The sequence below is a fragment of the Pelecanus crispus genome, chromosome Z (genome assembly GCF_030463565.1).
Source record: "Pelecanus crispus isolate bPelCri1 chromosome Z, bPelCri1.pri, whole genome shotgun sequence".
NCBI lineage: Eukaryota > Metazoa > Chordata > Aves > Pelecaniformes > Pelecanidae > Pelecanus > Pelecanus crispus.
The window spans coordinates 72,890,032-72,905,133 of NC_134676.1; the positions used below are offsets into that span (position 1 = coordinate 72,890,032).

Here is a 15,102-nt window from a genome sequence, read left to right on the forward strand (position 1 = left end):
GTGCTTATTTTTAATGTACCAAATGTAATGCTGTAAATCCTGTACTGTGTCTCCAGACTCTGACTACTCCTGCAGTCTACAAAGAGCAGCATCAGATAGCTCAGCAACTTGCTTTCATGCCATGTTCTGAAGGTCTTTCATTTGATGATATGAAGACAGTCCCCAGCAAATATGCTCCTTGTTTTGACTGATAGGGTTTTGGTGCAAGATACAAGTAGAACAGCTGCAAACATGCTATTGAGGTGGAAAAAACCACACAGTTGATGGGTTTAATTGTTCCTTGTATTAGCCAGATACATTCTACTGTAATTACACATGCATTACAGCTTCACTAAATGTATCTTGTCTCCCCACTACTGCGTGTGCCATACCCACATACTTTTGAGATTCTTATGGAATCACACAATCATAGAATCATTTAGGTTGGAAAAGACCTTTAAGATCATGAAGCCCAGACATTAACCTAACACTATCAATAAACCAATTAAGGGTAGAGTAATAATTAATTTCATGTTTCCTGGCTTGGTGGATTATTTTTTAATGAAAGTAAAACTAGGAATCACTAAGGTTGGAAAGGACCACTAAGATCATTAGTCGAACCATCAACCCAACACCACCATGCCTACTAAACCATGTCCCAAAATGTCATGTCTACATGTTTTTTGAACACCGCCAGGGATGGTGACTCCACCACCTCTCTTGTCTTAGAACAAAAGAAAATACATTGGTTTCAGTTTCTTCAGATTTCCATTTAATTAAATTTTTAACTATTTTCAAATAGTTGGAGCTATAAACTTTAAACTGTATCTACCTCCAGCCAACATGGATTAATGTTACCTTTGCAAAAGGCATTTGGGTTTTCAGATGTACTTAGCTAAAAAGGTTTCTTAAAAATACGACATCTTAAGTATTCAGAGCCTTTTGGCTAAACAGACTTTGAGTTGTGTTATGAAGCAACAACAGCACTTGTAGTACTAACTGATCGATCTCTTAGCTTTCCTGGCCATGTTCTGTGTGCATAGGCTTTAGCTTCTATATACCATGATTTGTCATCAGGCTCTGTGCTGCTGTTGTAAAAAAATTGCAGAGACCCAAGTCAGTAGATTAAAACTGTTTTAAACCCTCCTTTGTGACTACAATCACAGGATTGTAGTTGACATTAAAAATTAATTCTACCAGGCCCATACCCTGTGGAGTACCATGCAGTTTTGGTCTCCCTTTTGTCCTGTTTAGTATTTACATAGAGCTGCTAGGGAAAAAGTTCTCACCTGCCTTTGTTATACAGATGCCACATTAATCCATCTGCCTCTCCTAACAGCCAGTACGGTCACTGTATCCTAGCTTTCCTGTTGTGTGTGTGGATAAGATAACAAAGAAGATCTTTTGGTGTTAAATCTAACAACAATGAAATTATGCTAACAGACAGAGGCTTGCAAAATATATTGTTAATACCACTGAGTGTCTGTTTACAAAAAGTGGAAGTCAGCATATTATCAGAACAATTCATTTTTTCTGCCAGCCATAGAGATATCTTTAATGTGCAGGTATTTGATCGAAACATCCATTTATAACAGGTTATATAAACAACCTTTCTTATAATGTCCTAGATCCAATGCAGATTGCTTGTGCCTTCCTAAATGCATTATTGAAGTGGGATTCAATTATGCTTGAATGCACTAGCCCTCAAAAGTCTGCTACTGGCCCAAATTTAAAGCAGTTTCCTTTTTTTTCCCCAGTAGCTTTCCATCACAGAGATCCTCACTCATTGAAGCTGAGGACCAGAAGGATGTTAGAATTAAAACTTCAGAGAAAATTCCATCCCTGTTTTTCAACATAGGAGATACTGTCCAGGCAACAGGGGTGTCATCTTTATGGCCATGCCCAGACAGTTTTAGAAGAAAGACTTTCTTTCAAGATGAAGAAAGATAATCTTTTAATGTAGAACTGCTGTTGACAAAAGCTTCCCTTCTTTCATTAATGAAGTTAGCCTTCCTACTGATTTAGTTTTGAGTTAATTTATTCAGACTGCATTAATTAGTGCAGATATGAGAAGCAAGTATAGTATTTAACACTTTCACATCCTCTAGTTCAGTGTCCTGTTCATGTCAGCAGATCTTTCTGAGTTTCACTTTTCTAGATACACTGTGAAACACAACAAAGCCCTCTTTGAAATAACAAATCCTAACTTGCAAGAGGTTTTTATTCTTATGACTGCTGTATTCCACAAGAGCAACAACTTTAGCTCTTTGCTTGTTTTCATGTGGTTTCCCCTTCTATACTACGACAACTTTGCCTTTCTTCCCCTGTTATAAGTCATTCTCAGTATCTGGAACATTAAAATCTTGCAAGAATCATCAGTGAAACAGAGCTTGATGGATTTTTGCTTAGTATCAGTTAGGGTTCAAGTGAATTAATAAAAATGTGGACTCTTTTAATGTAATATGCATCATTTTTTGTCACACATCACTCAGCAGACTACCATGCAGAGTAGTCAACACCAAGTCCAGGTATGGAGTTCAGCTACAATGATTGGGTGCTCTTCCAGTACTAAGCAGCTCCAACAAAATGTAGTACAAACTACCAAGAATATAACTCTGTATATTTCTTCATTATTGCATTATCACATTTAGGTGTGGCACTTCAGGACATGGTTTAGTCTAGTCTACCCTTAATTGCTTTAGTGTGGACTTGGTAGTGTAGGTTAATGGTTGGACTGGATGATCTTAAAGGTCTTTTCCAACCTAAATGATTCTATGATTCTATGATCTATAGTCATGTTAATTGTGCTATTCTTGTTTTTGCTGCTGAATATTTACCTCTTAGTGGCACCACTTTTCACAAGTAAAATACGGATACTATTTACTAGACATGAGAGAACAACTTGGCAGAAGCAATTCTGAAGAATTTTACTTTTCAAAAACTTGCTTCTACATTCAGAAGGAATAGATGGCAGAAAAGATGTGCTATTCATAGTAGTTCACTAATTTATTCAACTAGGAATTCTTTGTCAAAAAGTGTTTCAATGCAAGCACTTTCAATTTTTATGATGTAGTTAATTGTGTGGGTATGATAGTAATGTTACCTTCCCTGAATGGTTGACTTATGTCATTAACCTATGCAAAAAAATCTGAATTTTACTTTACTGCCAAGCCTCTTTTACAGCCGTTCACACAATTGTTCATATAAGCTTTTTGTAAACCTCTTCCCCTTCAACTTACCAACAACATCAGTGGGAATGTCACTTTGTCTGTGATTCTTGCAAATATCTTCATTTTCTTTTCCTGTTATTTATGCATGAAATATCTCCTGTGAGATAACCCTTAAGGTTTATTATCTTTTCCTTCAAATTTCTTCCTGAAATTAATTTTCTCTGTCACAACTGCAAGAAATTGGTAAATCAATCTTAAAAACATTGGGGTAGAAACAGAAGGTGTACTGGTGGCTTCATTTCTTTGCTTAATTTCAGACAATATGGATTTCTAAGACTTGTACAGGTAATTTGTATAATCACATTAATTTATCATTGCAATTTTCTTATCTTCTGGGTTTTGGCACACTTGCTTCTTTCACTTTGATTCAAACAATAATCTAAGCATTTGGGACAAAAACTATACCCACTTGCCTAGTTTTATAGCACCTAGTACAAAGATTTTAACCAGTCTTACAACAATACTGATGGATAAGCCACTCAAAATTTCCTCTGGTTGTTATTTTTGCTTTTTTTCCCATTTCTGTATCATGTCTGTTATAATGGGATACTGGTCTGGGTCTCAGTCTTAGAGGTATAACCAAGGTACCATTGGAAACAAGTACTGTTTCTTCTGAAAACAAATGCAACTTGACTGTGGTTTCTGAGTTGGTGTTAGCCCATGAAACTTTTCCTGATGACTTAGTAGAGAATGATCCCAGGACTACAGAATAATTTAATCAGAATTTTGTTTCCAATTCAATGAATTGGCAGACTGGCTGTTGCTGCTGCTGCTGTTATTCAGATAACAGCAGATATATGCAGATAGATAGCTATGTCATGTTTTGTAGTTTATTTAAACGCTGAGATGTTTACAACACCAGTGAAGGGAGGGAGAAAAAAAATCCCTGCATAAGCAAAAAAGGTTGGATTAAAGAAGCAGGGAAATTAGTATGCCATAGTTCATTTGAATCATTTCTGAGATGTTTTGATTTAAAGAAAAATCCTCCTTTGGAGTGTGTATAGGTAGGCTTCACTTGGCCTGTGATAGAGCTTGGGATCTGTACACTAAGGTTAGATAAATTGCTGGCACAAGACCTGGCGAGGCAAAGCCTTTGCTACACATTAGCTCTTACATTGAAAGACCATATGGCAGAAATGTCAAGATTGCACAGTCTAGTCAGAAAATGTCAGTCAGAATTTCATTCACCCTCCTTGTAGCATTGTGTCTCACTGTAAGAATGTTCCTAAATGTCTAATATTTTCATGTTTCTTTTTGGCTGTCCCTAAAACCATCTCAGTCTGTCATCTTCCCAGCCTGTTCACATTCATCCCCTGGGCAAAAGTTCCCATCACTGCCACCTTGGCGCAGTCCAGCAGCAAGGACTCCACCCTCCCTGCCCTTACCTGGTCTGGTGCAGCATCACAGGAGAGTGCAGGAAAGCCACATCAGCTGGTCTTCCAAAATAATTGTGATAGGTAGTTGAAAGAAAGGGTTGTGAGTGAAAACCTTCCCAAACCACACTAAGCTGGGCAAAAGTTTACACTGCATAGGTAAAATCTGCAGTAGTTTTGGCTGCTCATATTCACTAACTGTCTACTGAGCACACAAGAAAAGGTGTTTTGTTGCAAAGGTTTGAGCAAAGGTTTTGGCTTGCTACTTGCTGAAGTGTGACAGATGCTGACAGGAATGGTAAAGACAGGACCCTTCATATTCCTCAGTATCTGTTCCTGCATCCAAAATATAGGAATGTTAAAATTCAGCAAGCAAGAGAAGAAAGATGGAGGAAAAACAATTTACCTTCCCTGAGCACAGGCTCATAAAAAATCCATCTTGATGCCTTATGCCTTGACCAATGTGAAGGACAGATACAGTTTAAAACACCTTTAAAATAAGGACTTCAGCTGGTTCTCAGGATTAGCATTTAGGTGAATAATCAGTACAAGTCAGATACCTGTCATGCAACATTTCATCCTGGAAAGTTTATTTAATACAGTTATGTTTTTGAAAATGGAATCTTAGAAGAGAAAGTATTAAGTGACCTCAGCATCAGGCAAAATTATCATCTCTGATGTGATCCACTGGATTTTTTAATTGTCTAAAAGGCTGGGAAAAGAGGAGGGAAAGGTGAGATCAAATGTACCAAGCTGGAGCATCAAACATGCAGCTAATGACAGAAACAGATCTTCTGACTCTCATCTTTTCTGGCTAAACCCTGGTTCCACACAGTACTGGAGCACCAGATTGGACAAGGAAAGGAGCCTGGTCAAATGCACTCTAGCTTTTAGCTATAAAGGCTTCAAAGTGTTTGAGGGAGAGCACATTTGTATGGCTTGACACATTCCTATCTATCATAGTCAGAATTGCACAGTGTTCTGAGGAAGCACCTAGTTCCTTTTTATTTATTTTTTGTTATACTTCTTCAATTTAAAAGCTATGGGATACTGAAACATACACATTAATGTAAAGCATTTACGGGTAGATTCAAAGCTGCAGAACTTTGTGCAAAAGTATTTGCATTTCAAAGCAGTAGTGATGGCTGTTTGGGGTGAGATCACACAGAACTATTAACTAATAACTTTAATGAGCTTTCTTAATTGCACAGCTGAACTTTGATTGAGGTCCTGTGTTGAAAAAGAGTATCAGCCAACAGTAACATGACTCTTGAATTTGGACTTAAGAAACAGAGCCAGAGAAAGACAAAAAGGAGATGGTTAATTAATTCTTATTTTTCAATAAGGAATTCCTTGATATATTTCATTTCCCAGAGTGTATCAAAGCATGATAAATACCCCAGAAAGGTCGAGAAAATAATTTTACTTGTTCTCATTAACATTCAGCCATGTAAAAACTGCCATTTCATAATTATTTATTAACTTATTAGAATTTTTGTGCTAACAAGCTATAATTTTAAAGAAGTATTCCACAGTGCAAGGCATAGTACAATCACAGAGCAAAAATATACTTTCAGCTTACATGTATGTATATATGTATACTTGTATGCATGCACTTGACTTTCTTGTATGTATCACAATGAAGAAAAGTTGCACAGCAGGATGCAAAGAAGGATAACGAAGTAATCCTGCAGATATTTAGAGGGAATTCCTATACTAGCAAAGGATAAAGTATGTAGGTGCTGGGTTTTTTAAGCAGGAATGAAAGACGTAATGCTGAACATTGATACTGATAGTTCAGCACAGTGCCAGTGAGATTGCCAATTAATTAACATCTCACAAGCCTAAAGAAATGTAGGAAATCATTTTTCACTGCAGGAAATCATCTTGCAGTGAAAAATATCTGTTAATGGTATAATTTCATTCAGATTTTTAAAGAGTAGCATTGTTTTTTAATAGATGTATAATAATAAGCAATGGTGATCACAGTAACACAAAATATACATTAAGAATGAAGTTGTATCCTTTCAAAATGTTCTTACACTGAAGGCCCAAAGGAGGCCCTGTTAGTGATGTTACCAGACATGTCCTGAAAATACTGCTTTACATTCATTAAATTCAAACTGGAACATAAGCAATAGCTGGTCAAAGTTCGCTGTAGGCTTCTCCCAAAATTCACCTTGTCCTGCAAAGAGTCAGAAATCCTTAAGTTGCCCCTATTTCCTTTGCTAGACCTTTTTACCTTCTGTTCATTATTTGTACAATGAGGTAAAGTTACATTTTTTGCATAATGAAGATAAAGTCATTTTTGCACAAAGCAGTTCAAAGCTAAGGGTGTAGTCACAGATGTGATTAACAGGAAGCATGGTAGTATCATCTGGGACAATGTAAATTGAAATAACCCATTTAATTTGTTTTCTTCTATCCTGTACTTACTGATCCAAGTAAACTCTGCTTTCCTGACTTGTGATTTAATCAATTTCCTTATTGATGTGTAATTTACTCCGGCTTAAATCTCAGTTCTGAATCTTGCTTGCCCACAAGTGCATACACACACGTGCACACCCTTATAGATAAATGCATATCCATCTTCATCTGTCTGCACATGATCTTGCAGAAGACAACTGTTAATGTTTGACATGCTTTATTAGCAATATTTTTCTTTATTCCAGGCACAGTCAAAAAATCCTTTTATTATCTTTTATACTGTCCATCTTCTACTTTATAGTCCTCAGAAGTTTTACTTACCAGGTGGCTTGGATAGCTGCAAAAAGCATTTCATATTTTTGTTATCTAAAACAAATGCTCCAGGGGTGCTTGTCTTCCACTGAACTTGTTTACTTTGTGTTTCATACATTAGGTGAATAAGGTAGGAAATTAATTCCCTGTGTGCTAGAAATATCAGTATGAATGCACTAACCTCACAGACTGAGCTCTGAAAGTAATGATCAGAGCACTCAAAAGCCCCTTTGATCGGAATTCATTGCAAACACCTAACTCACAGACCACTATAGATTTCCAGTTTTAACTTACTGCCTAATGAAGTGAAGTTTATCTCTGAAAACCTTTGTCACAGCTGGGCATAACTAGTAATAGTTACTTGCAAGACTACAACTTAACGGGGGAACTAAATGAATCTCAGCAGGTTGTCCTTCTAGGACAAAGTTGAAATGTGCTTTTATAGGTAGCATAATAAAGAACAGTCTCCATCCAGGTCCCCAGACTACATCACAAAACCAGCATGGAATTTGCCTCATATTATTAGTCTCTGCATAGAAGTGTCCGAGTGGAAAGAAGAAGCTACATCAGTCCAGAGTGATATTCTTTCACAGAGTTATAAGAAGAGTAATATGTGTACCATTCATTTATGGTCAGTCAAATTTATATGCAGCTCCAAGAGAATTTATTGTTCACCCAATTAAGTTTTTAACAGTCAAAGCATAACAGCTATTTATTACTTAGTCCAGTTATAATAAAGCTAACGTTTACAATCCAAACCACCCAATTTCTCTTGAGGATCGTTAATGATACAATAAGGTCAGTGGATCCAAGCATCTGCTCTTTTTCTCACATATTGAATCCCCACGCTACCGATCATCCACAGTTTGAGAGGGCAACCATCCTCTCTCAGGCAGGGTGATTTGGTGAGTTACCACATCCTAAGTTGTTTGCGATGGGAGTATGGTGATGTTGCAGCAGTTACTGGTGGGAGTTTCTTCTTCATCAGTCTGGGGTTTACTCAATATTATTTTTATGTACTTCTAACAGGTTGCTAAAATAACTGTCTAATATGATCTGCTAAAACAACTGTTAATAAGATCTTAAATTTAGTTATACCATATTTGTTTAAATCTATGAATCCTTCTCTGTGTATGGGAGGATTTCTTTTCTGATACAATCCACATCATTGCACACAGACAAACAAAACTTGACTCAGGTTTAAGTTGTAAACTTTTTAAGCACTTCTTAAAAAACTTCTTAAGGGTAGTTAATTTAATACAGGTTATCTTGTCTTCTACTACCCTCAGTTTTAACCTGAAGGCAGGAATGAATAAATCTGTTGCTAACTGTGTTTTCCACAGAATCTCTTGTGCTTCTTTGGACATTGTGCTGCTCAAACACAGACAGTTCATCTTATCTCATTTTTTTCTCTCTCGGAGCTAGTTTATATGTCTTAGAAGTACAAAGATGTATTCTGTAAACCATTCTCATATCTTTGGTTCTAAAAATCACATAAAATCTCTCTGTGCAGTAAAAGTAAAGAATCAGTTTGTCCTTAATACAAATTCGAACCAGAGATATACCAGTTCTCCCTTCCCCATCTGAGTCATTGTGTATTTGTATGTGTGAACAAGCTCCACCTATTTATTGCTGTAATGTATGCAATAAATGTTAAAAAGAATCTTTCCATTGTCAAGGAGCTCCTTTTCTTGAAGATAATACATCATTAAAGTTTGCCTTAAAACACTGACATGAATAAGAAAGGCAAAACCCTAGTTTCATATCACCTCACAGAGGCCCAATGCTGTAAACTTATCACAAATGTGATTAGCCTTATTTGCAGACTGTATGGTGCTTATCTCTGCATTAGTTACAGCACTGTCTTGAGGAGACCCACGGAGAGTGGAAAAGAATAAAACCTAACCTCCTTTACTGTTTGCAGTACGAAAAGTTGTTTTGTCTCCTCTGACGTCTGGAGGGGAAATGCTGGATAAACAGATCCTTCGACAAGCCCAATAATAATGAAGGAAAATCTGCTTTTTTGTTGCTTTTTCCATTCACAACAGGTTTTATTGTTTTGTTTCAACTGAAAATACATGTGCCTGCTTTGAAATGGTATTGCGAAACTATCAGAGATCTCCTTTTGCTGCAGATGTAATTTCTCCCCTTTCCCATCCTCATCCCCACAGGCCCGTGACGGAGGGTTAGACCGGATCAGTGGAGTCATGCGTCACACAGCTGTATCATGCTGGCAGCTGTTCCTGGGTCTGGCTGTGCTGCTAGTCTTCATGGGCCCCACCACAGGCTGCCCAGCCCGCTGTGAATGCTCAGCACAGAACAAGTCTGTTAGCTGTCACCGACGGCGTCTGATGTCCATCCCAGAGGGCATTCCCATTGAGACCAAAATCTTGGACCTCAGCAAGAACCGACTGAAGAGCATCAACCCCGAGGAATTCACGTCATACCCTTTGCTGGAGGAGATCGACCTCAGTGACAATATAGTTGCCAATGTGGAACCTGGAGCCTTTAACAACCTCTTCAACTTGCGCTCCCTGAGGCTGAAAGGAAACCGTCTGAAGCTGGTCCCCCTTGGGGTGTTCACTGGGTTGTCAAACTTAACAAAGCTTGATATCAGTGAAAACAAGATTGTCATTTTGCTGGACTACATGTTCCAAGATCTGCATAACCTAAAGTCCCTGGAGGTTGGGGACAATGATTTGGTTTATATATCACACAGGGCCTTCAGCGGACTGCTTAGCCTGGAGCAGCTCACCCTGGAGAGATGCAACCTCACAGCTGTGCCAACAGAAGCTCTTTCTCACCTCCACAACCTCATCAGTCTGCATCTGAAACAGCTCAACATTAATGCTTTGCCTGCATATGCCTTTAAAAGACTGTTTCGCCTGAAAGACCTAGAGATAGACACCTGGCCCCTTCTGGACATGCTGCCTGCCAACAGTTTGTATGGGCTCAACCTTACTTCCCTCTCCATCACCAACACCAACCTGTCTGCAGTACCTTACTCTGCTTTTAAACATCTGGTTTACCTGACACATCTAAACCTCTCTTACAACCCTATCAGCACCATTGAAGCAGGCATGCTTTCAGATTTAGTGCGCCTGCAGGAACTCCACATGGTGGGGGCCCAGCTACGTACCATTGAACCACATGCTTTCCAAGGGCTCCGATTCTTACGTGTGCTTAATGTGTCCCAAAACCTGCTAGAAACCCTAGAAGAGAATGTATTCCATTCCCCCAAAAGCCTTGAGGTCCTCTGCATTAACAACAATCCTCTGGCCTGTGACTGCCGTCTCCTTTGGATTTTACAGAGGCAACCCACTTTGCAGTTTGGAGGCCAGCCACCAATGTGTGCGGGCCCAGACAGTGTCAAAGAGAGGTCATTCAAAGACTTTCACAGCACAGCTCTTTCCTTTTATTTCACCTGTAAGAAGCCCAAGATACAAGACAAGAAGTTGCAATACCTGGTAGTGGAGGAAGGGCAGACAGTGCAGTTGATGTGTAATGCTGATGGGGATCCACAGCCTACCATATCTTGGGTTACCCCACGTCGGAGGTTGATCACAACTAAATCAAATGGAAGAGCCACAGTGCTGGGAGACGGCACACTGGAGATCCGATTTGCTCAAGACCAGGACACTGGGATCTATGTTTGTATTGCAAGTAATGCAGCTGGGAACGACACTTATTCGGCCTCCCTTACAGTGAAGGGGTTTACTTCAGACCGTTTCCTTTATGCCAACAGGACCCCTATGTATATGACAGACTCCAATGACACAAGTTCCAATGGAACTAATGTGAACACCTTCTCTCTGGACCTTAAGACAATATTGGTGTCCACAGCTATGGGCTGTTTCACATTCCTTGGCGTGGTTTTATTTTGTTTCCTCCTTCTTTTTGTGTGGAGCCGAGGGAAAGGCAAACACAAAACCAGCATTGACCTTGAATATGTCCCTCGCAAAAACAATGGTGCTGTGGTTGAAGGGGAGGTTGCTGGACCACGAAGGTTCAATATGAAAATGATTTGATGGTATTCTGCTAGCAGTGCTTTTTCTGTGGCATTAAAACCAATTAAACCAGCCTGGCATGTGGAATTGCTAGGCAGAAGCAGCTTAATGCAGCTGTCACTGTATCAAAAGGTTACATGAAAATGGAAAGACTATTTGTGGTTATACAGCAGAGCCTCCAAACCTAGAGGCAGATATGTCAGGGCCTTTCATAGAACTGATAAATTGTACTAACTGTTTGCATTGCAAATATTGGCATTCTGGGGATATCAGCAATGAACCGCTGGCTCATGCTCATGGACAATTGTTCAACATTTTCTACCACTATAAAAAAAAGAAAGAAAAAAAAACCTACAGTGTAGGATTTACATACTTAAAGAAAAAAGACACATTTGTCTAAAGCATACTCTACAGTGAAATTTGTATCTATAGATCTCATTTGGTAAAACCTTGCATCATCCCTTCTAGTTGGTTCAACACCACAAAAAATTGGTAGTTTTTTTTAATCTACATCTATACTGTGTACATTTTAAAGCAATACAAATGAGAGGTTGTGCTTTTAGATATCCACCAATACTGACCCAAGTGTGATGTCACTCTCCTTTTAACTACCATCTAACCCAAATTAGACTCTTGTAGTTACCAATTAGAAATAACATAAGATATTTTTCTCCTCATGTAGAAGTCCAGAGATGAACAGTTGAGAGCAAAAATGCTCAGCTCTGTTGATCTTCTCTTCATATAAACATAAGGCATGTGCCTAGTTTTGATACAGAATGGAATATTTTTTATAACTGTGATATCACACTGGACCAGTTTACTGTAACATAGCCCTGGATCTCACCCAGGGAAGGCAACCCACTAGACATGGTTGGCATAGAGGAGCTGAGTTCTACCTTGAAGAGAGAGAGCTGGTTTTGTTAGCCCTGTTTTTAATTTCAAAGCTACTGTTAAAATGTTAATGTATACTGGGCAAAAATAAAGAACGTAGTACATTCTGCATCCTCCTTGGAAAATATCGTCATCTTACTATTTATATGAGTGAATTAAAACATACAAATCTCTGCTACTAGGAATGAACTCTTCTCCAATGCCAAGTAAACTATGGTTGTCCATGCATAATATGGGGATTATAATGCTAAAATAATGTTTAAAACATGATAGCCTCAAAAAGGCTAACATACTGCCAGACATAATGAACCTCTAGCCACTGTCATTCTCATCTTGTATATTTGTAGATAACACATAAATGCAAAGCTAATTTCCAAGAACAGATTACTTAGCTATTCTTGATGCCATTTTAATAACTATGTGGTTATGTTTCTTTCAGGGGCAGTATCTTAGAGCAAGAGGGGCAAGTTTTTCCAGGTTTTAGGAAGCTTTTTCATGGAGAGAAAACAGAAGTGGAATGTTAGTTCAGTACAAGTAACCTTTTTTGGTTTTTGCCTCTAAACAAAACCTCAAAAGGCTCAGAAGTGAAACTTTATTCTTTATTCTTTATCATTGATACCACTGTTCTTATTTTGAAATTCTCAGCAATGGGAAGATACAGAGTTGTTCAGCTGCCTCTCAATTTTCCAGCAATTATGAGCCATAGGTTTGTTGCTAAGTGGTTGATAACTAACACAATTTATAAATGATTGGCATAAACTGATGTAAGGATAATAATGACTATGTACATTTTTAGCTAAAATGAATATGAAAATATTAAAGACAGAACATTCAGATTAATGTGATTTAAGAGCCTGTGCCCAGTCTTAAAATTAGGTATCAGCACTTTGAAACCAAAGTCAGGCCAACCTATAATGGGATGCAGGTGCTTCTAAAATTAGTATCCACATTCTTTGGCAGAGGTTTTCTAAGCAGGATAAAAATCCTCCACTCCTATGAAGGGAAATGTGCCAAAAGTTGTAAAATCCAGCTGCGCTCCCCAGGTGTACCCCTAACATAGCTGTAGGACCCGAGGCTAGGCAGTTTTGAGAATCTCTTTTCCTAGTGGTTGATCTTTGCATTGTTGCTCCATTTTAGGTCATCAAACTGAGGAGGATGCAAGGGTTGTTAGAATTTTCTTCACTTTAGTTGGTTTTAAGTTTAGAGTTGGGTTTTCTTGCTTCCTGTTTTTTTATACTCTGAACTAGACAGTTGCAGAGTTATGGAGATGCCTGAGACTAATCCTCTTTGTTCTATGACAGTATATAGAACATGAATAAAATGGAATAACCCCTGACTAAATTCTAACACCAGGGAAATTATTTTTGCTGTTGTAATAACCACCGCACTGAAGTCCAAAACTCTACTGTACCTTAATGTGGGCAGTTAAAGAAACAAATGGGGATAAAACAAAGTGTTTCTGAACTGCTCATTGAAGACATTTGCATGTGCCTTTCCCTTGTAATTGTATTTTTTTCAACTAGTAATCTATTGCCCCTGCAGTCATTTCATGTTAAATGTTAAAATCAATGTTAGAAGCAAAAATTCTCCTAAATTCTAGACAGTTGCAGCTCATTGCTTCATATTAAATGACACAATAAAAAAAAAATTCTCAAAAGAAAAAAAAAACTAGAAAAAATGTGCTTTTAGGATTAATTATGAATTGCTGAATTCCCCTATTCCCTTAGAATGACTCTAAAAAGTGATTACATTGTTAGTGCACTGCAAGGATTTCTGAGCAGTAATGTGCTTAGTTACCTATGTGAAATGTGTGCTGGTGATGAAAATCACCACTTGCTCTTGCTGAGAACCACCTTGCAGAGCTGTCAGCATTGTGTGTATTGCCTTGAGTTCAGTCAGTATTCAGTTTTTAAGAATCAGTGTTTGCTCCCTGCCTCCAGCAATATTCTGCTTTTTGCAGCCTACTTATTTCACCATGGACTTGGCAAGGCATATGGCATCCTGGCTTGTATCAGGAATAGCAGGGAGGTGATTGTCCCCCTGTACTCAGCACTGGTGAGGCTGCACCTGGAATACTGTGTCCAGTTTTGGGCCCCTCAATAGAAAAGAAGAAAGACACTGAGGTGCTGGAGTGTGTCCAGAGAAGGGCAACGAAGCTGGTGAAGGGTCTGGAGCACAGGTCTTATGAGGAGCAGCTGAGGGAACTGAGGTTGTTTAGCCTAGAGAAGAGGAGGCTGAGGGGAGACCTTATCACTCTCCACAACTACCTGAAAGGAGGTTGTAGTGAGGTGGGAGTCAGTCTCTTCTCCCAAGTAGTTAGCGATAGGACAAGAGAAAATGGGCTCAAGCTGTGCCAGGGGAGGTTTAGGTTGGATGTTATGAAAAATTTCTTCACAGAAAGAGCAGTCAAGCATTGGACCAGACTGCCCAGAGAGGTGGTGGAGTCACCGTCCCTGGAAGTGTTCAAAAAATGGGTAGACGTGGCACTTCAGGACATGGTTTAGTCTAGTCTACCCTTAATTGGTTTAGTGTGGACTTGGTAGTGTAGGTTAATGGTTGGACTGGATGATCTTAAAGGTCTTTTCGAACCTAAACGATTCTATGCTTCTATGATTCTAAGTTAGCGATAGGACGAGAGGAAATGGGCTCAAGCTGTGCCAGGGGAGGTTTAGATTGGATATTAGGAAAAATTTCTTCATGGAAAGGGTAGTCAAGCATTGGACCAGGCTGCCCAGAGAGGTGGTGGAGTCACCATCCCTGGAAGTGTTCAAAAAACAGGTAGACATGGCACTCTGGGACATGGTTTAGAAGACATGGTGGTATTGGTTTGATGATTGGACTGATGTTCTTAGAGGTCCTTTCCAATCTTAATGATTCCTAGTT

General features: G+C 38.8%; 1 protein-coding gene across 1 annotated transcript; it reads left to right on the forward strand.

The window, feature by feature from the left end:
- The first annotated feature begins 9,498 nt into the window (after nt 1-9,498).
- LINGO2 (leucine rich repeat and Ig domain containing 2) lies at nt 9,499-11,349 on the forward strand. The gene has a single exon (XM_009493366.2). It carries the CDS (start codon nt 9,529-9,531, stop codon nt 11,347-11,349), a length of 1,821 nt encoding a protein of 606 aa, XP_009491641.1. The 5' UTR covers nt 9,499-9,528.
- Nucleotides 11,350-15,102: the final 3,753 nt, after the last annotated feature.

Bases quoted from the DNA above. Each gene is read 5' to 3' on its own strand.
- LINGO2 (XM_009493366.2), top strand. From the start codon at position 9,529: ATGCGTCACACAGCTGTATCATGCTGGCAGCTGTTCCTGGGTCTGGCT.